The sequence below is a fragment of the Diplotaxodon limnothrissa genome, linkage group LG7 (genome assembly GCF_057381915.1).
Source record: "Diplotaxodon limnothrissa isolate DT_005_m linkage group LG7, D_limnothrissa_male_GT1.1, whole genome shotgun sequence".
NCBI lineage: Eukaryota > Metazoa > Chordata > Actinopteri > Cichliformes > Cichlidae > Diplotaxodon > Diplotaxodon limnothrissa.
The window spans coordinates 9,756,816-9,783,854 of NC_140602.1; the positions used below are offsets into that span (position 1 = coordinate 9,756,816).

Sequence of the window (27,039 nt, forward strand, 5' to 3'; positions counted from 1 at the left end):
CCTTGGCAAATGATTGAATGAAATGTGAACACACTACTATGGAGGAGACTCTTATTCCATGTGCCAGTCTGCTCTGTGTATATGCACAATCTTGCATAATGAAGTAAAAATGTAGACGATAGAGTCAAAGGAGCTTGCAAAGAAAAGCGTCTGGACTTCTTTAAGTTGCTTGAAGATGTTTCACCTCTCATCCGAGAAGCTTCTTCAGTTCTAAGGTCAAATGGTGGAGAGTCCCAGATATAAACCTAGTGGGAGTGTCCCCCCACAGAGGGACAAAAGGACACCCTGATGATCCTCTAATCGCCTGAGCCAAGGTGTGAAACTGGGTGTGGGTCCTGTGAGCGACCATCTTTGAACAGAGGCAGGGGTTTACGACACCAACTCTCTGCCATCTATAATCCAGTTTTGAGATCCCTTCCCAGACGCCTTAACGCCCACTCACATCCTGGGCCATCTGACCTCAGGAATTCGCATGATAAGGTGGGGCCAGGTTTCACAATGAACACACCCGAAACTCTGGCTGATTGGGACCCACACCCAGTTTCACACCTTGGCTCAGGCGATTAGAGGATCATCAGGGGGTCCTTTTGTCCCTCTGTGGGGGGATACTCCCACTAGGTTTATATCTGGGACTCTCCACCATTTGACCTTAGAACTGAAGAAGCTTCTCGGATGAGAGGTGAAACGTCTTCAAGCAACTTAAAGAAGTCCAGACGCTTTTCTTTGCAAGCTCCTTTGACTACGATGACCTGGATGACTGAGAACCTTCACAGACATGTAGACGATAGACTTATCTACTGTTAAGTGGTTCCTAGTAAAAGTAATAGGTAATCAGTGCACAAATGGTTGAAGTAAATTGATGAATGCTCTCCTTGAGCCCACTGAAGTCTTTTCTTCAGTATTTTGTTCAAGCTGGAAAGATGACAGGAAGTTTTTAACTTATTCGGGAAGAAAGAGAATTGCAACATCTAAAGGAGGAGACATAAAAGAGGTGCAGAGATTAAAGTTTGATTATTTTTTTTATCTGGCCCAAAGATAAAATCAGGATGATTTGTGGAGTATTTTTGGTTGAGCTGTACTGTAAATCTGTCTTGCCTACTTTTTTTCTTTACCTTTATGCTTGTTTAGTTGTGGCACTCAGTTAACATTAGCAAGCCATGCCATGTCATCATTTCACTTCATTATGATAGATTTGTAGACCAAGTCACGCTAATCTGGTTGGGTTGTAAATAAACTGTCTGTTTGATATTTAGCAGATATTTTGGAATAACTGAACAAAATCTTTTGACCTTTGTTTTCAAGGTAGAGATTATTAAAATGTATTTTCATTTGTATTATGGCAAATTACTGGCCTTACAGGTAAAGCATACTGAGTTTAGTCGCAGCGGTTTGGCGTTTTAATTTGATGTATGACAGACTGTCACCATTTTAATTATTTTCAGAATTTTTAGTCAAACGTCAGCATGTCGAGAAAATAAAAAAGTGTGCATCCTTCTTTGTGTGTAACACTGACAGAAAGACAGCAAAAGGGAGAAGAATATAAAGAGTTCATTAAGACCTTCACCAAAGCAAATAAATCATTATCCAAGCTTTTTGTCTGTCTTCTGTTCAACAGGCAATAAAACACACATCAGATCCAGCTGATCACTGGCAAATCATCCCTGAGCCTCTTCAAGGCATTATCCTAGGTTTTATGCAGGACACACAACCACACTCGTTCGTAACACATTCACAAACCCAACCTCAATGCTCTTCCCACTCGTGTACATTGGCTGCCAGAGCTGTCTTTGTATCCCATCACCATAACAACTGCCTCTCTGAACGTTGTAAAAAGAAAAAAAAAAGGGAAAAGCCAAAGTGAATTTCTCTCAGTTTGACTTGGAGATAGTGAGAGTAGCAGTCGGCAGCTGCTCACAGCATGTCAGTGGTGTCTGTCTACAAGACACGGGCTTGTAGAGGCAAGCGGGTTGCAGATGACTTGGTGAGAAGAGAAAGGAGGTGTGTGATGTGAAATTTTGGAAGGTGTTGTATCGTGTGACTTTCAGAGCGTGGGATAAACAGTATATGATGCTACAATGGTGAGTGTCAAATGGCTGCTGCTTTTTGTTCTCGTTACTGCATGTGAGTGCTCGTGTTGGTAAGCACGCGTTTAAATTTGTTGCGTTACATGTCTTCATTAAGTTGTGTGAAATGTAATGAGTTTATGAGTCTCGAGGCTTTAGTACATGCGGATATTATGTAATGAGAGAAACTGGAAGACCTTGAGAGAATGAAGGAGTAATGAAAGTTCTCTGTAAATCTCATTTGGGATGCTGCAGATATTTTATAATTACATCCTGGAGATGATATTAGGCAATCATCCATGTTTTTTATTGACAGTTTATGTGTTCAGTATTAAAATTTTGTTTGGTCAATTTCTCTCAATAATTCCTTTTGTCTTCTGTAACTACAGTACATTCTTATTGGTACAATTCTAGGCTTCACTTTTGCATTTTAGATTTATTGTTGCCCTGATTCCTCAGACTATTTTAATCTATTATGAAGTGTTAGCACTGGTGCCTTGCTCACAGCTTCATTTCTCGCTTTATACTCTACAGGCTTGCACTCGTATTGGTAAAGGTGATGAATATTTTTAATCATAAGTCACAAAGGAAATTAAGTGTTGTGTGTGTCTGTGTATTTTAGAGTGGATATGATTTACATGTGAGCTTGTGCTTCTGACTGTGTGCTTGTTTTATGAAAGTGGTTTTAAACATTAATTGTAGAGCCATTGTTGTGTGTGTGTGTGTGTGTGTGTGTGTGTGTGTGTTAGAGCTGGGCGATATATCGAGTTTTAAAAAAATATCGATATATTTTTATACGAGATATAAGATGTGACAATATCTTTTATATCGATATAGTCTATGTTACGTTAAAGCTATACTTGTGGAGCCGCAAGTTTGCCTCTCTTTCGTCCACTTTTGTCTTTACGCAACGTTACTCGGCCTCGCCCCTCCTTCACTGAATACAACTCCCCCTCCTCCCCCATCGCTTCACCTGCAGGAAGCGACAAGACGGACACGGCAAATCTCCGTTAATGAGCTACTGCGCATCGACCCGTGCGTGGGGCTGGACGCCGTCAACGTGTTAGCTAGCTAACCACGCTAACGAGCTAACCACGCTAACGCCATGCAGCCCAGAGGCGCTGCACAGCCTAAAATCCTTTCATTTTCTCAAAAGTTGACAGCGCGCCTTATGTATGAATTCTGGTTGTGCTTGATGGCTGCGAACCGATTTTATGTGGTACACAGCGCTCAGCAATCTGTCAAAAAATGTTTTAGTACGACTTTGGTAAGCTACGGAGCTGCACCGCTTGATGGACTGTCAGAGCATTACGGCTACCGAGGAGCCTCGCGGAGTGATACGTACTGTGCTTCAACGTAATATTACCCTACTGTGTATAAGGACCATAAATGGCACCTGTTAAGAGACGTGGTTACGAAGAGGATTTCAAACTCAATGCTGTCAGTCACAGAGTAGAAGTTGGGAACAGAGCAGCTGTGAAATCTGTCTTTGTTATTGTGCTCAGCGTCTTTTAGTTTACATTTTGACTGCACAATTGTGAGCTTTTTGTTATGCACAAAAACAACATTGTTTTCTTTTATTTATGGAGCATTATTATTTAATAAATGCTCATAATTTATTTTTGAGTAAATTTTATGTACATCTATGCTCTATGTTAATAAAAGTGCCTGTGTGACATCTGGGACACAGCTTTGACTAAGAACTCTCTTTTTGTTCTTACTTTATGGCTTTAAAAAAAAAAAAATCGAGATATATATCTTATATCGCCATCTAGGTAAAAAATATCGAGATATGAATTTTGGGTCATATCGCCCAGCCCTAGTGTGTGTGTGTTATAACCATTACATCTGAACTCAAAATATGACGTTAGCCTCAGGATCTCATTTTCTTGCCGCTAATCTCCAAAGGAAAACTCTTCCTATCAGTGCTGTTTTGCAGCTCTGTCCATTTCTTTTTTTGGTCTGTCCTATAATAGCTTATATACCGTATCTTCTGAACATGTTCCATTAGCTTGCCATGACTGAACAGAAATAAAACCTTCAAACACAGAAGGAGAGTAAGCAATGACTTCAGCTTTCATCTCTGGACTGCATTATTAAACATCCCCATCCACAGGAGTCTGACATCATCCAATCACAGCTGTTTTTTCCTCCTCTTCCCCATCTCCCCGTTCCCTTGTCTCCCTCCATTAGGCAAACCTGAAGAAATTCATGGAGTATGTGCAGCAGAGGAACATTGAAAAGGTCTCAAGGTTCCTGGAAAAAGGCCTGGACCCTAACTTCCATGATCCAGACACAGGAGGTGAGCAAGTCTGCTAAGATTCCCATCCCTGCCATACTTGAGTTTACTTATTGTTGATGATTGTTTTTCTCCATCCTTGATTTGTCATTTCTCTCCTTCTGTCTTCATCACAAATGACCATATATGGATTTTCTGAAATAAGCCTTCTGCATAGCGGGTAAAGCTGGATTACTCTCTTTGCTAATCTCCTCGTGTATATGCAAATGTTTGTCCAGTCATAAAGGAGATTTCAATGCTGGGTGACCTGTAGTGTAGCAGATGAGCTGCGAAGTGAGGGAAACATGAGAATAGGCTGATTTAACACCAACTGGAAGCAGCCAGCAGACAGGAGGGTGACAATCTCGACTGAAAAAGGCAGTGATCCAACTGCAGAGTCATTGAAAATGTAAAGCCACAGACAATTTTGTCCCAAAAAAAATGCAGCGATTCAAGTGGTGGATGTTTTGGGGGAAGAATGCACAATAATGTCAGTGGAAATAAGCTGAGTTTTCAAAAGTGTTCTTTGCTTCCTTGTGCTTGCAGAATGTCCTCTAACGCTAGCAGCACAGCTGGAGAGCTGTGCAGAGCTCATCAAGGTGCTGAAAAGTGGAGGGGCACATCTGGACTTCAGAACAAAAGATGGGATTACTGCTCTGCACAAGGCCGTGCGCAGCAAAAACCATACAGCACTTATAGTGAGCACATTTCACACGTATATACAGTTCAGCCGGCTCAACCACATTCATGCAAACTCCCCGTCTAGAAAAGGAGAATGTATGGGCAGGTAATGTCTGGCAGCAGGTGCTTGAGCTATCGAGCACAGAGGGCACTTACTAAATGTGTGAGATTGAACTTTGAATATGCTGACATAATCACTGAATCACTGAATGGCCTTGCATGTGTCTGGTTTGAGGAGGCTTGTAACCCAAATGAAATGGGTTGTGTGAGTCATGTTTCCTGTTGAAACTGAACTGTTGAAACTGGAATGAGTTATTTCCACTTTTGATACCACAGTTATGGTATTGAATGATCCTAAAGATCCAATAGGAGAGAGTTACAAATTGCAGTAGCTACAGCCTAAAAAGTACTGCCAGCTTTTTCCTGAGCCTCTCAACAAGCCTTGATTGGATGATGTCAGCTTTCTACTGGCTTTCTATTATAAGCCTACAGTAGCTCTTTAACATAAACAGGTGCCTGAACATGCAAGGTTCAGCATTTGAACACACAAGAATTATAAATTTAATGTTAAACAGTATAAAGAACTGGCAGCCTGTCCAGTGTGTGCCTGATCTCTCAGCCTATGACAGCTTCATGCTATCAGCTTATGACAGCATGAATGGATGGAATTAAGTGAGACCTTTAGGGTGACAGAATTCAAGAATTGGAAGGAAAATAAGTGGGAGGAAAGGAGGATGCTGATTAGGGCTGCCACGATTAGTCGACTAGTCACAATTACGTCAATTATCAAAATCGTCGAGGACTGATTTAATAGTCGACGCATCGTTTGAAGCTTTGTAAGATCACAAAAGCCGCAGGAATAAGTAGTAGGATTTAAGAGTGTAATAACGGACTGAAACAGAAGATGGCAGCACTGCATGTACAAGGATGCCAGTTGCCGTTAAACGCCAAAGAAGAAGAAACTGTGTCCCAGAATTCATAGCGCGGCCCAGCGCAGTTTCCAACAATGGCGGCAGCTAGTTAGTTTTAATATTACTCTTATTATTCTTTCTGGGTCACAAAATAAACGTTTAACATATTTTCAGATGAGAATGTAGCTGTGTAAACCTCAAATATCTGCTCAGTTTATCAAGACACCACATATTTTCAAAAGCGCTCAGACGTTTTCAGAGATGTCTGTTACCCACTAGCTTCTTAGCTAGCCGGGGTTACAGGCTCACTAGAGCCAGTGGACTCGTTTTCACACCCACTGCTATCTTTCGCTACTCAGGTTAAACATATACAAATCACTTAGATAACTTAAAAATCTTATTGTTTGGCTTTTTTCAGTATTTTATTTGTTCCTGAGTAAATCGGTTTGGCTGAGATTAAAGTTATAGTTTTTACACAGCTGAATAAACGTCAAGCAGACAACTGATTATCAGAAGTGTGAGATGCTCGAGAATATACTCCGGTGTCCAGTTATATTTTAGATAGCAAGGAGCAGACGGCTGAGTTTATTAAACTCCACCGAAGCAATCTGCAAACTTCATTAAAATTTAATAAACTATCATCTTGTCTTTATTTTTAGTTAGCACATATCTTAAACACTTAAAGCTGTAAGCTAATGATAGTCATATAAGAGCAGATGCATTCTGGTGCAATAAGCTGTATGTTTTATGTTCAATGGATGCATGATCTGATTAGTCGACTAATTGCAAAAATAATCGGTGACTAGTCGACTATCAAAATAATCGTTTGTGGCAGCCCTAATGCTGATATTCTTAGCGTCATAACAGCAATAGAAAACAACTTTAAAAAAGCTTTTATCTTGTATCTTTAACTAGTAAAGTGTAAACATTAACTTGTATTTTAATTCTTATTTATTATTTTTGGTTATTGTTATTCATCCATGCAAAGGTCTCTTTTATCTTCCCATTTCACTGTGAAAATTCAACCAAAACTGGTGACTTAAAACCTTAAACTTGCCTCTTTTCCCACTAGACGCTGTTGGACTTGGGTGCATCTCCTGACTATAAAGACAGCAGGGGGCTAACTCCTCTCTACCACAGTTCGATGGTAGGAGGAGATCCCTACTGCTGTGAGCTGCTGCTGCACGATCATGCACAGGTCGGCTGTGTGGATGAGAATGGCTGGCAGGAGATACACCAGGTAATACACAGTAATACACACATTACCCTAACCCAGACCTTCCCAAAGTGTGGGGCCCGCCCCCTAGGGGGGGGGCGCAGAGCCATGGCAGGGAAAAGTGGGGGGAACAAAACGCTTGGACACTGCTAGCACGGGGCGCCTACAGAAACGCAAAGCAGGAGATGAAGCATAGCTGAATATGTTTCCAAACCAACTTCATTCTAAGCCAAAGACTAGAAAATATGGTGAAGCATATCTTCCCTTTGGTTTCACCTGTACAAGTGCCAAGGTAGGTCTCCCCTGCATAATTGGTTTTCCCTTCGTCGGGAGCACGTGCTGGGCTGTTCAAATCAGGGACAAACAGTATCCCACATTCTTGATTTTTAGTTCACAAACACTTGTTGTAATGACTAATTACTCCTGACATTTTGGAGATGTTAGCTCTTTATACAGTAAAGTTACAGCGGGATACAAATAATATCAGGCAGTTCCTGCCACGATTTGTTCCCCTGGTTCAAATCACGGACTAACAGTATCCTACAGCTGTTTATGTGTTTAAACCCATTTTGCACAGAGAGGCATTTTTTGAAAAATGTATTGATAACAATGTTGAATATTATTACACAGGAAAAAAAACAACTACAGGTAAAATAATTACACCGTGACGCCTCTGCCTTTCTAAATGGAGGGACAGTAACTCTGTGTGTATGTAAGCGTGTAAAACCTGCAGATAGTCAGATTAACAGTAACAGTATTTTGTCTCTCTGCAATTCATCTCATGTAAACAATAACGTGGCGCACAGCGTGACGTGAAAAAAGGCACATACCTTTGACGTTGCGCGACGAACTCTGTATTCCTCGTCCACACGTAAACGCAAAAAGGGAGTTTTAAAAAATCTCAGTTTTCGGTGATTCGAAACGCCGTTTACGTGTGGATGAAACAGCTGCGTTTTCAAAAATACCCGTGTAGGTGCGGACGTAGCGTAAAAGAGTTAGTAGTTTATTTTATTACTACCTGTCATTTATTGCAGTTTACTTGTATTTGCTTAATTGTTTACTAAATGTTTGAGGTGTGAAATAAACCGCAGTGGAGCAAAATATGGGTGTGTGTGGTTGGAGGATGTGTTTGTGCGTGTGGGGTGGTGGTGGTGGTGGTGGGGGGCACGAACATTTTTCTTGTAAAACAAAGGGGGGCCTAGCAAAAAGAGTTTGGGAACCACTGCCCTAACCCAAACCACATGTTTACCCTAAACCAAATTAACCACAGCCAAATAGCTGAATCTTAAGCCTTAAACCTCTCTTTGAAATCTTCAGGACAGAAAGTGTCTTCACTATAATGGTTTTGGACTTAAACTGTTCTGCTCAGACATGCGCACTTGCATGCACACACATACACACAGATAACATTGTAGGGCTGTGTACAGACTATTTTATAGTTTTGAAAACCTGTGACTCTTTATATAAAATCAGTTTAACAAAAGCATTGTATTAGGGATATACTAGCTCTATCAATAGATTAAAAAAATGATGTAATTAATCTCACAATTTTCTGTAATTAATTGCGATTAAACGCAATTACTTGATCAATAGCCTGGTTGCAATTACATTTTTTCAACTTTATATTTAAGCTTGTAACTGACATTTATGCAATACAATAAAGTAAATGCAGAATAAACACAAAGAATGTATCCTTAAATTCAAAGAGAATTTGAATAGATTTCTTGAATCTTTTAACACAGGTTCTCTCCTGTGAAATACATCTTTTTAAAAAACCTATATACTGATAGGTAAGTATACACTAATATATAACATATACTAGTGCTATCAAACAATTAAAATGTTTAATCAGATTCATCACAGGGTTACAGTGGATTAATTTTGATTAATCACAATTTAAATCACAATTAATATTTTTATTCTGTCGACACTTTATTCACCTTTAGTCACTTACAGTTATTTACTCACGTATTCAGTCAATGTAATTTTAAAACTGTGTATATACTGTATATTTTAAGTTTTTTTTTTTTTTTTTTTAAATCTCATTCTTATTGCCTCTTTATGCCATGTCCTTATTTTTAGCATCATGCTGCTCTGTTGTATCTTAATTGCCCCTTGGGGATAAATAAAGTCTCTCTGATTCTGAGTAAATATCCTCCATTTTTATTCTATATTAATCTAATTTCATTTTGCATGAGCAAACAGACTCGAGAAAAAAGGGAAAATATACGCACTTAACATGTTTATTGAACATCTCGAACATTCATGTTAACAAAATGTATCCACTCTCTCTCTCTGTCACTCTTGGGGAGGCGCTTCAAGTCCTTGAAACCAAAGCTTTTTAAAGCGCGTATTCTCAACAATAATTAATAGGTCAGTAGTTTGTTGCAATCCACTTGGCAATTGTGTCAGTCAATATGTCAGAGATAGACTTACTGAGTCCCCGATGCTCCGTGAGTGGTTTGTGGCAAGCTGGCTGACACTTTAGCCAAAGTCCGAGCAGCATTCCCGATTAATGTGTGCTTCGCGTCAATGTGATATTTTAAGCTGGAAGTGCTTTGGTGAAAAGAAAATTCCTTCTTGCACAATGTGCATAATACTTTATGTCGGTCGACTGTTCTGTCTTGTTATTTTTTTAATACTCAAATTTCCCGTCGATAGGGCAAATGTGCATTTATCATCTTCCATATTGAGTTGATTGTTTCAGCTGCCCGTCACTACCAGATCTACTGCCCATTTGCGCACGTGCGAGGCTAACTCTACTTGGACATTGTAATCGCGTTGACCGTAATGGCGGATTAGTTTACGTTAACACGTTAATTTTGACAGCACTAGTATATACTATCAAAAAGGCATGAGACCTGTGCGTTAGAGGTTTTGGCTAATCTTTTAAGACAAATTACTTACACCACTGTTGTATAGGCAGCGTAAATTGTCCACATAATGCTAGACAGGTCCAGGCTCTTATGTCACCTCTGGACAACTCACCAACATATGTGTGAAGTGGGTGCGAATGTGAGTCAACAAATAACTGTAGTAGGGCACACTGGGAAAGCTGGTGAGAGGGGAGATCAATCTGAGTTTTATGAAGTGTGTCTCCCGGTGCGCAAATAATCTGCAGGAGTGTCAACAGAAATCTCTGAGCACAGATTGCCTCCGAAAATAACAAAAAACAAACTGAGCTACTGTTTATACATAACTGAGGCTCAGGACCTGTGAAATTTGTGCTTCCAATTGTTTGGGACAGTCATTACCGCAGTTATATTGAAGTATTATGCACATATACTTATGTACACACATATCTTGCTCGCTTTATGGAGAAGTTCATGTCATATTTTGCACCTGCTTCCCTCCCTCCTGAAACTGTCCATGGTGCTGATTTTGTTTTTCTACTTGTTTTAATGATGAATATACCTCTTCCAAAGCACGTGTAAAGAGTACACAGGTGGAAAGACTTACTGAGTCTGATTGTAGACCTTTTATAAAAGAGTATAGCCATGAACAATAACTGTATAAGAAGACCTGGAAAGTAATAGCCTAGTTTATAGAAAGCACATTATTAAACTTGGGCTTTGGCCAAGAAAGCCCGTGAAAAATAAGTAAGGTTGCTTAAATTAACGGGCAAATCGAAGTGCTTTTAACCACTTGTTGCCTACTGTCCTAGAAAATATGCAGTTGTGTCTGAGTTATTACCAACCTAAAGTGGCTGTAAATACACATTGAGTCATTTATGGATACTTTTAGTATTTCGACAGTATTTTTTTTACTGTATTTACTACCTGCTTACTATTAGTAGAAATATAATGTTAGACACACACACACACACACATACAGGTTTGTCATGCCCTATAAAGATAATGCATAGTCCCTATATAGTGTTTTTATTTGTGTCAGGATTTTTATGTCTGAAAGTTCTTGCATTTCAAATGTTGAGTGGCAACATAGTAACAGAATCAAGCTTAGTGTATTTGAATGGGAACCTTCTTTGTCTTTACAAATGTTTATGGCTTTATATTAGGAGGAGGGGGGGGTTGTGTATTCCTCCCGTGAATATAATAAGAAATTTGAAGTTAGGACCAAGAGGAACGCGGATCATTAAAGAGGGGCTGCGTGGATCATGTCAGTATCTGTTTGCCTGTCTCCCACACAAACCTTTTTTATTACATGTTGACATGAATTTCACCTTCATCTGTCTGTTTTTCTTTTTCTCCATAGTTACTTAGACAACACTGCTTAAGTGTGTTTGATCTCAAGGTATTGCAATTATTCTTACTTGGAAGTTATTATGAGCAAGATCAAACATTCTCAATTTGTTTTTGATTGCAGAGATTAGTTAAAGTGAACTTTGTTTCCAAGGAAAATAAACAAAATTAATAAAAGTCTTAAACGAAATGCAAAAGTTATTTGTGAACTAAACCAGCCTTTGTGTTTGTGAGGGTTTTATTGAACATGTCAGCTCAAAGGAAGCTCGCTGTACTGGAAAGACGAAAAGGCCTCATACGCGAAGGGATATCTAGATGCTGTTTAAGAGATTTTATGGCATTCACTCAGCCTCTACATTTCTGTAGTGAAATGTCAAAACAGTCTACACTTACTTACTTCTCAAGCATACTGCTTGTACAAAGCTCTTTATCATGCACTTTTCTTTCAACCGTTCACACAAACACTGACACACCAATTACAGCAGAGAAACTTGGAGTTCCGTATTTTACCCAAGGACACTTGAATGAATTTAGAATAAACTTTTTACTGTTTTACTGCATCTGTGGTTTTGTGTATGGCCTTCCGGGGCCTGGCCACACAGCCCAAGAAAGACATCCACAAAGCAACTTTAGTGCAGATTATGCTAATAACCACATCTCACCAACACACACCTTCTTACTTTTTAAGGAAGTGGTGTTAAAAAGCAATTCATGACAAGATTGCGTAAAAGAGTTTAGTGAAATCACCCAGGAAGTCTCTTTGCTGAAAATATAGAGGGGGTTTAGGATAAGAGAGCAAAGATGCTTTTACAGTTATTTGTTCTTATGTATGTTTTCACTATTACCCAAAAATAAAGTAAATCTAAGAATTCTTCAGTCCATCACACTTTTACTCCAATCCTTTCATTTTAACTCTCCTTCCACATCTCTCCCCTTCTCTGTGCCCTTCCGAGCATTAGCATTCCTTGGGCATGTATTGTGTACAATAGGATACACTGCAAAAGGGCTGATAACCAACAACAATCCCAGAATCATTTGTGCACATTCGCACTGCTGTCATACACTGTTAGCGAGACAGAATACAGAAGTGAGAGAACAATTGCTGGGGAGAATCGTGTACCTCTTTGTCAGTAAGGCGCACAAACTACAGATTTGGAGACAAAAAAGAAGAAGGAAAAGATAGAGATTAGATGAAAAGTTTATTGCTCAGAGTTATGTGAAACAAGAAGCAGAAAAAGTAGGAAAAGGCATAACTCTTGCCAGCAGAGCTTCACAGATTTCATTTAGCCTTAGGTGATGCAAATAAGATTTCCTCTTCTGTTTAGAAACTGTTAGCATAGGTGAGAATATTTTTTAGAAAGGAATTAGCTCAAGGAAAAGCATGGTCTGAAGATTAGCTTTCAACCATTTAGATAATCTGTATAAAGACATAGAAAGATATCTTGGCTTCTCTTTGTATTATGATTATGATAAATTCAAACTATTCCAGTATACAGTTGTATATTGTGATGAAGAAAAGATTAAGGTTACATTATATTAATTTGGCCATTTTAAAGAGAGATTTTTCTTGGCTTATAACAGTTCCTTGCAGGGGTGATGGGGCATTTAACAAGCAACAAGTCTCTGTTACCTTGTTGGCGAAATTGCTACATTTGCCTGTTATTTTGGACTATTTTAATACAGCGATTATTGCCCTTTGGCTCTTGATGAACCTTAAGACCCGAAAATTGACTAATTTACTTATTTAAGTTGCAAATGCAGATTGCATCTGTGGTTCATTTCTGGACTTTGTCATTCTTTAAAACATTTCATTTCCCTACATATATCACTGTTATCCCATTAATTTGCATTATTTTCCCAGAGACCGTGTTTACTTCTTTTTGACTCTGTTAGTGTAAATGTTTTATCTCTGTCCTTTCAGGCATGTCGCTATGGCCATGTGCAGCATTTGGAACACCTGCTATTCTATGGAGCCGACATGAGTGCTCAAAATGCATCTGGAAACACGGCTCTGCATGTGTGTGCGCTCTACAACCAGGTACAAACACTTGTTTCAGGAAAAACATAAATAACATTTATGGACTATTTGCTTGGAGAATGAAGGGAATTGCATTTGTGTTGTAGCCCTGTGCGTTACACAGTTTACATCCAGTGTAGATGTTTAGTGCCAGTACAGCAGAGAAATGTCACATTCAGTAGCAGGGTGAAAAATCAAGGACATGGTGGTTAATGGCTCTTTGATGCATTTACATTATACGACAGGCACCAGAGCTAGCTTCTCAGCTGAGTGTGTTGGCTTTCTTAATACGCTTTAGACTAGTGATTTTTGTTGTCTAAAAAAACTAAAATTATACATAAATATTCTATTAGGAATAACTCAAAAATCTTGCACTGTACATCTGTTGTCTGTGAAGTAGGTCTGAGAAATCCTGCATGTGCACAATCCTTTATTGGACTTCATTGTAATGTTTTTCATATCGGTAAATACTCAATAACCCATAAGGATGAAGTAAACAAATATATGCATAAAACAAAAGAAAATTTATTTACAAAGGATTTCAGATCTTTTCAGACACTTGGGAGCCAGTGCATTCTTGAGTCTTCTTGGTTAAGCCTCTACAGGCTTTACACACCTGGATTTGGTCAGTTTATTTTAATCTTCCTGACAGATCCTCTCAAGCTCCATTTGCCCTTTGGCTGCACCAGTCACAGTCAGAAACTTGTCCTGAAGCCATTTCATTGTTGTCTTGATCTTTTACTAATTGATAGAGTTCTGTTATCCTTTCAACTGCCCCAGTCTCTGTAGAGGACTTCTAAACCTCATTTAGGGCAACTACTGGGTTTTTGGTTGACTCCTTGACTGTGACCCTTCCTCTAAGCTACTCAGTTTGTCTAGGAATATGCTGCAGGATCCAGGCTTAATCTTTTTTCCGATTTATTGAGGGCTTTGTGGAAGAATCAAAGGATAAGATATATCCTTGCTCTGATCAGTGCCTTATTTACCAGTGTGTGAACTGTGGTACCTTTACAAAAACAGGGTCTCCTTTTCTATACTGTACCCTACTAGCTGAATACCATAAAGCATGCAAAAGGTGAAGGATTTGAATACTCTGACGATATATTCTTTCAGTGTAAGTATTTGTCTATGCCTGTTTTCCACGAATAGTAGAAGCAATGATTGTGCTACAGCACTGAACGCTGTGCCATTCAACTTTCTTGGTCAAGGACATATATTAAGCTCAGAGACTCCAGGGATGTTACTTACAGTGTCTGTAAAGTTACAGAACAGCCACCACGCTGCATCGAGTGTTTGTGTGTGTTTCATAACGTCGACGGATTCATAACGTCGAAACCACAGGAATAATCCACCTGGCAATTTTCTCCATTGTATGAATTTTGATGCCAGGCTAAAAAGGCCAACTGAAGAGAATTGGTCTAAGTGTGGTTGTGCCACTGAAGTGAGCAACAATTAGAGATATTTTATCAGTTGTGGGTTACTAATACAGTTTGCATTAAAGTATGCACCAGGCAGGGATAGAATGTAATTTAATTCTTGATGCTTTGCAGATCGTGTTTCTAAACAAAGATGCATTTGAGCCTGCTTATAATTGCCATACAGCTTCCATGCCCCGTCTATTGCTCTTAACGCTAAGCCCACGTTTCTCATACTGAAGATGTCAGTGCAGCGCATATAAACATGCCATTCACTTCTTTTGGTATACCTTGCTGGCATTGGGTTGGACTTTTGCCTTCACAGCAGTTTTAATTCTTTGTGGTGTAGATTCAATAAGGTGCTAGAAACATTTTCTCAGTGATTACTACTGCCATGATAGCATCACACAGTTGCTGCAAATTTACTGCATATCCGTCCTGTGAATCTCCCTTTTCAGGCTTTTTGAATACAGTGAACACATTGTCACGTTCAAGAAACCAGTCGGATATTATCTGAGCTTTGTGAGACGGTTCGTTACCTTGCTGGAAGCAGCTTTTAGAAGATAGGTGTGGTCATACATGCATAGGGATGGACATGGTTCAGGCAGACTGATGTATTTAAACAGTGCTTATTTGGTGATGTTTATTTTCCAATCTTCTGTTGGCTCCATTTCCTGTTTTTCAAGGAAAAGGTTTTCAAGGTTTTTCGTGTTATAACAAGTGGATTTTGAGTCGCCTTCTGACCAACTCAGAGGAATCATTCTCCTCTGACCAGCATTAACAAGAGATTTTTGCACTGCACTGATGCTCAATTTAAACTTCAGCTGGTCATCTTGACTATGTCTAAATGACTAAGTGCAATGTACTGCTGAAATTTGATTGGCTGAGCAGTTATAATGTGTCCGGTGAGTACGTATTCATAGATTGTTTAATTTTTAGAATAAAACTTTGTCTGACAGACTAGGCATTATATACTTATTTAGCAAATCTTACTCAAACAGTAAATGGTGCATGTAGGGCACTATTTCCCACTTCGGGTTTGCACGCATTAAATATTTATGGCAGGAGAATTGTGTACCAGTTTTAAATAAGCTACAGTTTCCATTCCCGTGTTAATAAATATCACCCAGTCTAATTTCACTGTTTCCAACATTTTCAGATAATTGAAAACTTTTATCAGGCTATAGTACGATAGTAAATACTTGTTTATAGAATTAGTTTGTATTTTGTTCTGGTGAAACCAAACAGAAAAAAACAAAACAAAACTGCACAAATCCAAGTATAAATCTGTGAATACGTGCCTACCAGCTTTCATAGTGCCAGATGGCTGTGAGTCTTAGTGAGTTTGACATCCGTGTAATCTACAAGAAAATCTGCATGTAGCTTCAAATCTAGATATAGTAGCTTCAAATAAAACAATATTTTAATAACAATAATAATAATATTAATAATAATGAGGATAAATGCTTGATGTTAACGTGCAGTATTTCGTAATATGAATGAACAAAAAGTAGATTAGGGTAGTGGGAGATGAGGGCAGTATAAACCAGAATTCTCCTGAGCAAACCATGTAGATGTAGAGCAGCCAGGTGCTTTTTGGTTTAACCCCATGAAGCCTGAACCTTGAAAATTCTAATTTTTGAAAATGGAGAGTTTATTGAACCATCTGACAAATTTGTTTTAAATAAAATTAATGAAATTGGAATTTCCGTGAATGACTTTTGAATTGTATTGTATTCGCTACATCTGGCTGTGCAATTTATTTTGTTTTTTCAGGGGGTAAAAATCACACTGATGATGTAGAAGTGTCAAAGAACTGCATGTATTAAATGTGATACACTAGGCTAGGTTAAGGCTTCTCAAAGAGAAGATGCTTTTGTACAGCTTTGCTGGGAAGCAGAGATTTGATTAACATTAAATAAGTGCTTTCTCCTCTCGCTTTCTCTCTCCCAAATGAACTGAAACGTGTGTGTTTGTGTGTGTTGGAATGTTGTGGTTTAACTTAGTGCTGCACAGCTAATTTCAGTCATGATGATCAACATCACATTATCTGTGTGTGTGTGTGTGTGTGGTGAACACAGTATAAATACTTAATACTTATTGTTTGTAACACATTCGTGTGATTTAAGGCACTTCATGTTCACTGCTCAGAAGAGTGTGTGTAATGTATTACTCATGTAGTGGGAACATGGACCTGTTTACACAATTACATTGTCACGGTCTCTCTTTTTAGACCAGGAAATTCCCAAAACATCAATCATTAAAATTTAGTATGAAAAAAAAATGGTATGAAGACTTGGTTTGAGGTTTAGATCTTTACCTTTGCTCTGAATTAGAGGTATCATCCATCCATTTTCTCCTACTTAACCATTTCAGGGTTGCGTGGAGTAGGGGGCTTGAAGCCTATTCCAGCTATCACTAGATTTAATGCTCCCATTTTTATATCTATCGTTTGTCTTATTTTTCCAGCGTTTTTCTTCTTTCAGCAGTGAAAATGTCACGTAGCTGGTCACTGTTCTTTAAAAGGTCTAAATAAAAAAGCAATATCTTGACCTAAGCTTGTGTAATTTAAGGGCCGGTGACTTGAAGATTTTAATTGTATGAAGGTGGTATTTTGCATGGCCGCACTAAATATGCAGGAATGATTATGGGATACAGTAATTCTCAATCTGTGACCACAAATGTATTCCAACATCATTCCTACTTTGCACCTTAACTATGAGAGTGGACTTTTTTTTCTTCTTTATTTTTTTCATCACTTCAAAAAAAAAAAATCAAGGTATAAACTTAACAGTGGTTTTGAAGAATTACACCACTAGCAAACAGTAGTTAGCTATATTTTCAGGAAAATATTGCCAGTATAAAATCCTCTGAACTGATTGAAACTCATGTGTGCCTGCTTTTTTTGCAGCCACAGACAGACTGGGTAAATAGTTTAATTTACAGTTACTTGTGCAACTTTCTTTTTCTGCAACTTTAAAGTCTTTAGTTTTGTAATGGATCTTGTCCAAGCTCTTGTGATGAGGACTGCTGTTATCCTGCCACTCGAGACGAATACGACGTTGAGCTGATCAATCCCAGGAAAATTGTGTCGAAGGGGGGTTCAGAAGGCCAAAAGCAGGCCTACATGAATGCTTATGTGCAATAAAAGTAAGAAATGCACTGCTACAATCAACTGGGAAACCAGTTGTTCTAATGTCAATAGATCCATACAGATGGATGGACAGAAAGATGAAGATGGAGTTTGCTGAATAAAAAGATTCAGTAATCATCAATAAAATGTACTTGAGCACTGCCCCGAAGGCCCTATTCTTTGGGTCTGACTGGCTATTTAAGTTACTTAGTGGGCTTTCAGCTTGGCAGAAGCAGTGAATGAAGGCAGGGCTCACATGCTTAGGAGGTCATGGGTTTAATGATTTAGAAGGGACAAAGTACTGTAGAAAATGGCAACACTGATGAGTGAAATTAAACAGAGGCTGTGCAAGACACAAACGGATCTATCCAAAGCAGTCAGACCAATGATATCCTGCTAGACCGTTAATTATTATATTGTTGTTGCACAGAAGAATAACATATTAGCTTGATATAAATGTTTCAATTTTAAATCCTCTTTGATGTTAATCACAAACAACTGTAAAAGCATGCTCACTTTTCAGTGAAGGATGCCAGATCTGCTGCTTCAATTTTAAGGGCAAAAGGAATCCTCAAATGTATAAACATGTCTGTTAGAGGAACCATCTGTCACACTTTTTACACATGACTGACCTGATCGTTAGTGAAGAGTACTTGATCTAAATCACTTCTGTTTGTATGTCTATGAATCTAAAGTAATCACATCTAACAAACAGCAGTGAGAACTGGATTATGGATTATTGTAGGAAGACTTGCAGAGAAGAGGAACACATGTGGTCCACATTGTAATTAGACTGTGTGTGTGTGCGTGCCTGTGCATGTGCATAATGACTTTAGGTTAATTAGAACACACGTTTGAGTCAAGACACATACTCAAGGTTAATACCAATATAACATGCATGTTTACCTTGCAGGTTAAATGCCAAAGTTGCATTAATAAGCAATAATTAATAATGCTAAAGTTCAGGTCCACCTGGTCTGTGTGACAGACACTTATTATCGCTGCTTTCTATCTCCTTATAGAGACTGCTTGGAAAAGTTTTGAAACTTTTGAACTAGCCTGGCCTTGTTGTGTCATTGCTAGAAAGAAAGACTGCGGTGCGCGTTATACTCTAAACGACCTTCACATAGTCTTTGTATCTTCCTCTGTTCTTTCACTTGTAGCATTCCTCTCTAACCTTGATATATATTCTCCATTCTTCTCTGTTGTCACACCAAAGAGATGATGGAAATATATTTGTACATTTTTCATATGCACTCGAAGGCCTGCGTGAATGAAAACCTGTACCCATTTAGCGTTCTCGAAGAATGATGATTATGAGGCTTTACACTGAAAAATGTCTGCGTTTATTTACCTGTGTATGTGTGTGTGTGTATCTGTGTGTGTGCAGCTGCCTGAGGTATGGGTGATTAGCATTACTTAATCTAATAGCCATAGGCATTTATCTATATAGCTTTTTTGGCAATTTTAGCCTCAAGTGTTTTAGATATTAGCATAAAGAGTAATCATATATTATGCATATAACACTCGCTCTATTTTTAAATATACTCGGTGTATTCACCATCAGTGTTTACAGAGACTTTTCCTATTTCTTTGTGTTTCACCTGGCGTCATGCCTAATATACAGCCGTACTCAAATGAGTACATTTAGCAATATCAGCCAGAAAGTGTGGAAGCTCCAGTAAATATTGTAAACAAAAAGTTGTTGCACAAATACTTGTGGCATGACATTTTGTAGGTGGTTTGAAAAAGTATTTAACATAATGTATAGCTTGTTTGAAAAGCAACAGATTAAAGGTGTGATCCATCACATCCCCCGCCAATACTAGCATCTGTGTTTTACCAGAAGAGGGTGCTCCAGTGCATACAGGAGTGGATCATCTGCTATAAACAGCCTGAAGAGTAAAACCACATGGATGTATTAACTGAACAACAGAATAAATGAATCTGGGCATGCATGTTCCTGAATGTGTGTGACTCACTAAGAGTCACTAGAGTCACTTTGCTGATTTTAGTGAAAGGTTAGTCCTATTAATTCTGCTCTCTGTGTTAAATTACATATCGACCCTCAACCAGCCAGCACATGGACACACAATCCTGTCAATTTACAGCTGGGCTTTCTTGCCTAGGGGTGTGTACTCATTTACACACAGTATGTCACACTAGTTCTACACAGAGTAAAACGGAAACTTGTTGTTGTGAACTAATCAGGAAGTCTGTTCTGTAATTGTTAAGATTCCTTCCTCTTTTTCTTCTTCTCCTTCTTTTAATTATTATTAAATTAAGCCCATGTTTTTTATACCCACACTTTTTGAATTCGAATTAATCTGTTGCTTTTCAAACAAGCTATATATTATGTTAAATACCTTTTCAAACCACCTACAAAATGTCATGCCACAAGTATTTGTGCGACAACTTTTTTTTTTACTATATTTACTTGAGCTTTCACACTTTCTGGCTGATATTGCTAAATGTACTCATTTGAGTACATTTGAGTCCAAAGACATGTGTGTAGCGCAGCCAGACACAGTGCAATTAGTAAATTCAATATGTACTAAACATTTGCTTAGATGGAAACGTCCAAGACGTAATACACAAAGTCATAAAAATTATTATTTACTGAAGCATTTACAAAGTGGAAACATTTATATAGAAATACAGTATGTAAAGTTTGTACAATTAAAACATACATGAAAGTCAGTATTTGGTATGACAACCTTTATTCTTGAGCACGGCCTATATCTTGTAATTTTTTTAACTAAACTTCAGAAATGGTTCTCCAGGTTTTTTAAACTGTACTTCTCTTCTCTGGAGTTTGGCTGTCTTTTGTTCCATTCTCTGCCAAGATGACCTCACACTGCTTTAATAATGTTGAGATCCTTGCTCATTTTCTGTCAAAGTTAGATTCATCCCTCCATGTTGCCACTGATTTTTAGTCCGGTTCTTGTGTAATTTGCCAACTCTTTGCCCTTTCTGCCTTATTTCCTTCCTTAACAATGGCTTCTTGAAAGCTACCCTTCCATTGAGACCATTTCTGATGAGGGCTCACTGAACAGAAAATCCATCAACTGAAGGACCAGATGCTTCTCTCATGTTCTGTTTCAGACTTTGTTGGATTTGTTTTCTTTTTCTTTCTTTTTTTCTTTTCTTTTTAAAGATAGGACCTTCAGATACTGTAGTTTCCACGCCAAGATATGTTAAGTTTCTATTAGTGGTTTTAAAATCACTGTCTTAGTGCAAATATACAAATTATCTGTCTGGCATTTTTAGTAGATTTGCTGAATAAATGGGAACAAATGACTTGACAGTAAAGTGCCTAAACATACAATTTGAAATTGGGTCTTTGCTAAGTTGGCTGTTACATGTAGACACATTTATACTTAAATGTTTCATAGGTTAGTGTTAAGTTGCTTAACAAGCAAACAAACAAGCAAAAAAAAAAAAGCAAATATTCCTCTGAAAATGCTCAGGACTGGACTGAAAAAAGCAATCAGTGTCCAAATAAAGCCTTTGAAGGCCTTCGAATCATCTTAAAAACTATTGCACAAAACCAGTAAAAAAAAAATACAAGAAAGTCTAGAAAAAATGTTGCCTTGTACTGTATCACTGCAATGATGTGGATATAGGTGGGGATAATTTCACATATTGTGGAAACATGAATCTGTATGCACAGTCACACTATGAGGACCTGTCTGTCTTGGGTTTTAAAAGCCATAATGTAGATCAAGAAAATTTGGAGTGAAGCCTTAGTGTCAGGGCTAGACTAGTAGCAGTTATGGTTAAGGTTACTGTATGTCTATAGGAATAGTGTAAGCCTTCTGAAGTGGGAACACGGCATATGTCTGTGGCTAACTTCTCTTTGTACTTTAGATCATATTTTTGTTTAGATTCAACCTGCAGCAGTTAAAGTGTTCTTCCACCAACGCTTCTCGTCATGAAATAGTGCCTTAGTTGTCAAAAACTCATTGAATTCAAACATGCCTGCCTTGTATTTTTTTAAAAGTACCTCATGGAACGGGCTTCTTCCTGAATTCACAAATTCATGTTTTAGCCACAGGCGTTTCTCAAGAGACATTCTTGTTCTTTTTTTACACTGTCACCTCTGTCAGACTCATTTTCAAACAGTTTTGTAAGTCTGTTTCTTTTAGAAGTGATCAAAGAGGTTGCTTGTAATGCTGCCTCTGGCAACCACTGTCATGCTGCATAGCACACAAATTATTATACTCCTCTTGATATTTGACTTTCTAAAACCATGTCCGAATTGTTACAAAGTTTTTCCTAGTAAATTTAAAATAATTCATCTTGCCTCCATGGTGTGATGTGCTTTTCTTGGTCGTCCTTTTTCAGTAGCATGTGATGTTAGAAAACAGATTCTGGAGACATACAATTTTCTTTGGCCCATCGCTGATACGCCCATTAATAGCTGCACTGGTTAACAGACGAGGAGTTAATTTTAGGTGCACTTTGTCTGATCTGACATTCAGAAAACTATTTTTACTAATGCAGACAGTAGATGTGAAGCAATTCGTTAAACATGACTTATACTTCTTAAACTGTCCGTGTCTAATTGAGAGGACAATTAGAAGCTGCAAAACAACATCCATAAGTGCTCCAAAGAATCACATATGTAAGTGATTGCTGTGTCTATCTAGAATCTGTGTTTGGGAGTCATCATGTGTATTTGTTTGCATATCTGTATGCTGTTGCATACAATAGAATGAAGGACAGTGACATGTAATACTCCTATAGGTAAACACACACAACTCTCTGTTGTCCTTCAGGAGAGCTGTGCACGGGTTCTCCTGTTCCGGGGAGCCAATAAAGAGATAAAGAACTACAATAGCCAGACTGCTTTTCAGGTATGTGAGGTATACAAAAGGTTTACACACTAGTACGTCACAGCTAAATTAACTGAAATATGCAACCTGATGTTGGAGTCCAGCCTTTATAGCTGATGAAGCAGAAAATTGATACTGACATACTGACATTTGTTTTATGCACATCAAATATAATTTGCTTGTACATAATGGAGGTTGGTCAGTGTAGCGCTATACAGATTTTTACACAATCTCCTTCAACAAAGTGTTGAAAGTGTTGAATATTTAGTGAAAAAGTTAGGACGGAAATGTTTTTTCATGTTGTTCCTTTCCACTCCCTGTACGTTTCTCTGTTCCCATTTCCAGGTGGCTATTATAGCTGGGAACTTTGACCTGGCAGAAATCGTTAAGGTCCACAAAGCATCAGATGTTGGTAAGTTGACAGAGTGAACTTGGGGTTCCCAGGGTATTTAAAAGTACAATCTGAGGCACAGCCTTCAGCTTTCAGGCTTTCTGTGGAACCAGTTTGGATTTGGGAGACAGGCACTGTCTCTACTCTTAAAATTAGGCTCAAAAATTTCCTTTTTGATGAAACTTACAGTTAGGGCTGGATCAGGTGACTTTGAATCCTCCTCTAGTTACATTGCGAAAGGCCTAGGGTGTAGGGGGCTTGCCATGATGCACTAAGTGTTACTTCTTCACTCATCTTTTTTCACTCACTACACCAATCTGCATTTAAGTTATTAATGATTATTAAACTCAGGCTCTCTTCTATAGTGTGTCTTTTGTCCGATCTCCTTACCCTCACCCCTTACCAGTCATGGCAGATGACTGCTCCTCCCTGATCCTGGTTCTGCTTGCAGTTTCTACTTGTTAAAAGGGAGTTTTTCCTTCCCACTGTTGCCAGGTGCCTGCTCATAGAGGGTCGTCTGATTTCTGTATTAATGTGGGCTTTTCCTTACAATACAGAGCGCAGAATTGAGTGAATAGAATTGAATTGAATTAAGTGAAGGTAGACTTGGAGAGGCATCAAGCTCGACCTAGATAGCGAAGGAGGTCACGGAAAGTGATTATAATTTAAATACAGTGGAAAATACAAAGAAGAAAAAGTGAAAGAGATGAAAATGTAACAGAACTGGAAAATGTTCCTGAGGGTTATTGGATCCCTGCTGAGTTTAGTAGTTTCTCTCTCTGAAATAAAGTACAGGAAAACTCTGCCATCTGGTGTGAGCAGGATGTAATGCCTCACTCTCGTCATAAAGGCATTGTGTCTCTTCTTACATTCAGCATGCTGAAATAGAAATTACAGTGAACTTCGTAACAAATTGCATTTTTTTGCAAACAAATTCCAAAAAGTCCAGTGATCCCTTTCTATATACTTTTTTATCTTATTCTGTATTTGATCCTTCAAAGTTAAAATATGGTAATTGCTAAGATTTATAAGCCACTTCAGTGGATTAGGAAATCCATCTTAAGGTTTTACTGAAATGCCAACAGTGTATAATTATGTGTAATTTTTCTTCTTAGTGCCTTTCAGGGAGACTCCCTCCTACACCAACCGTCGACGTGTGATGCCTGGCCCCCTGCCTTCACCCCGTTCCTTACTTCGCTCTGCAAGCGACAACAACCTGAACGGGGACCACGATCACATCCATGCTCAACCAACCAGAGAAGCCCGTGGCCGCCAGGGTCACTCCCCCGTCCCTTCACTACGCAGTCTGCCTGCTTTTGGGCAACAGCACAGCAGCCTTGGAGAAGTAAGCGAAGTCGCGCAGATATGAAATGTAAACCTAAAAAAAATGAATGCATTCATAAGAAAGAGTGAAGGAGTAAAAGAGAAGGATGATCTCAGGGAAGGTGATTGATGTTTTACACATGTCTTATATCAGAGTCGTCATGGAGAGATCCCTGACAGCAGTCTCCAGAGTACTGGCAGCTCCAGATCCTCCCATTCCCGTTCACCGTCTCTACATCACATGCATGAAGATGACAAACCAGTTCCTAGACGGTCCCACAGCCACGGCTACCCTCATGGGCATGGCCCTCGTGGAAGACTCAGGTTTGTAATAACCTGCGTTCAGTTGCGTTTTTTTTACTCAACTTAGCAGAGAGCTTCATAAAAAAAAGTGAATCTGTTTTTATTTCCTGTTTCTAATTCATGTCTCACATTTGTCAGTCTTGGCAGCTATTCACTTAAGTACATCATTTTTATTGCCCTTGTGATTTTGCTAGCTACTTTGATTTTTAAACCTAATTTCAGAGAGCAAAGGGCCCCATGTGATGTGTCTGAATCACTTGTTAGTCACCAGGCAGCCTTCTGCATCCTATTCCATCTGCTACAGTCTGCTGCTTGTGATAATCATGACATAATATCAGTCAGTACAGAATCTTGTTTATTCATTCAGGCTTTGACATGTGAAAGTCCACCCTGGCTACAAAACTGTGTATTGGATCTAAAAATGTATGTTAATAATGTGGTAGTGACAGATTGAAATACAGATCGGTATCGGTTCCATTTGGCGTAGCTGTTGGGTGGCCCATGGGTTGTAAGGGTGCTTTGGTATGATCAGTGACATGATGAGTGTTAGGCATAAATAAAAACCCTGTTTATGTAACAAGCCCATCTGCGGTATCGTGCTGGAATCACAAATAACATACTTCAGATGTGGTATATGTAATCGTACGTGGAGACACAACCACGTGCACAGGTCAGAGACAGACAGATGGAAAGGGACTAATGATTATCACCACCGGGACCAATTGACAGCTGCCAATGTGTGTTTGTTCAGATGTTGGGTTGTGTGACAGATACTGAGAGACAGTGGTGACATTCTGAAGCTACATCTCTGAGTAATGTCACGTAGTTGATAGATAAATACAGCAGATGAACTGGTGCTGCAGGATGCTGGGACGAATTTCTTCCCCTCTGAACCACCAGACAAACTGCACAGTAAACTAGAGCTCTGATCACATCTTGAACCAAAAGATTAAACTGGTTTGCAGACACTTGTTAAGCTTTTTATTATGGTCATATATCAGCACAAGATCACCTACATAGAGCGCCCACCTAATGTGTTTCCGCGATGCCGCACGCTCTGTGCAAATGTACATGTGTTTGTGTGAAACAGCTTGATGTCTGTGTGAAACAGCTTGATGTCTGTCAAGGGAATTGCATTACGGACACAGCTCCAGCCGTACTCCTCTCTCCTCTAATACTCTCTTGTCACTTTACTCCATCCATCAAAGAGACTCACACGCGCACGTTCACAGGCGCTCACGTTTTTTACCTCATTTTCTGTCATTAACACACAAACACGCAAACACTGCTCCATAGTCTTGTCATCCGTCTGCAGTTTGCAGCCAGAGAACATTCAGCATAATCTGCTAAATCATATAAAAGACTTGCACGCATCACTAAACACTAAAACTCTAGAGTCTAAAGTGTATGCACTAAGTGTACCACAATCAAATAAAATGAAACAAATGAAGTGGAATACATGAAGTAAATTTAGTTAATTTAAAAAAAAGTCTCCCCGCATCGTTAATGTACCTTCCACTCTTTCTGTGAAGCATGTTATGTCCAATAATGATCGCAAAGTAAGTGCGTCCTTTTCTACTATATCTGGTGCTGCGTTGGCGTGAACAGTCACTGACAGAGATATACATCTTTTGCTGTTGTCGTCACTGTGCACAAGGCTTACATAAAGTGACACAAAAGGCAGAACGATGAAAGTAAAGAAAAATGAAATATCGCAGTCTTTTGTACACAAAATTAAAGTGAGAATGTATAAAAAGCCTAAAACGAGCAGCTGGTCTCCATGGCCAGAATCTGCACCCAAGTGAGACTGATGCTGTCCTTGGATATTTTTTTCTGTAATATTTCTCCCTCCCTCTCTCCGTTTCACTCTCTGACCTTCTGTTTATGCCTGTGGTAACTCTAGAGGCATTATGGGTGCCAGGGGAGTGTGAAATTAGTTGGCCAGTCAACAGCCAACTCTAGCAGGTTCCTGTGGAACTCACCATCACTTCCTCCTCCTCACGTGTGTGCAGTGTTGCCAGGATTTGGCTACCCTTCAGCTAAAGGTTTAGATGGAGACAATAGAAAGGGTAAACAGGTTAGACTTCTGTTTTTTAATTTAAAGATCAAAATCTAACAATAATCAAAGCTGTGGCTACGATTTTCACTCCAACTCCAACTGATGTAGTAGACAGTATGATTAGACATGATTCATGATGTTAATATGATAATATGGCACAGTTTTATCGGGACAAAGCAAATTTGGCTCTGTCGTAAAAGGTTAATTGG

General features: G+C 38.9%; 1 protein-coding gene across 9 annotated transcripts in view; it reads left to right on the forward strand.

Annotated features, from left to right (window-relative positions):
* Window positions 1–27,039, forward strand: part of shank3a (SH3 and multiple ankyrin repeat domains 3a) — a 250,984-nt gene that overhangs the window by 152,420 nt on the left and 71,525 nt on the right. For all 9 annotated transcript variants that reach the window (XM_085359158.1, XM_085359160.1, XM_085359162.1 and 6 more), the window contains 8 exons: window positions 4,257–4,365; window positions 4,888–5,039; window positions 7,006–7,173; window positions 13,273–13,389; window positions 22,698–22,775; window positions 23,100–23,166; window positions 24,261–24,490; window positions 24,623–24,792. In XM_085359158.1, coding sequence (XP_085215284.1) covers window positions 4,257–4,365; window positions 4,888–5,039; window positions 7,006–7,173; window positions 13,273–13,389; window positions 22,698–22,775; window positions 23,100–23,166; window positions 24,261–24,490; window positions 24,623–24,792 — 1,091 coding nt within the window. The remainder of the gene's footprint in view (window positions 1–4,256; window positions 4,366–4,887; window positions 5,040–7,005; window positions 7,174–13,272; window positions 13,390–22,697; window positions 22,776–23,099; window positions 23,167–24,260; window positions 24,491–24,622; window positions 24,793–27,039) is intronic.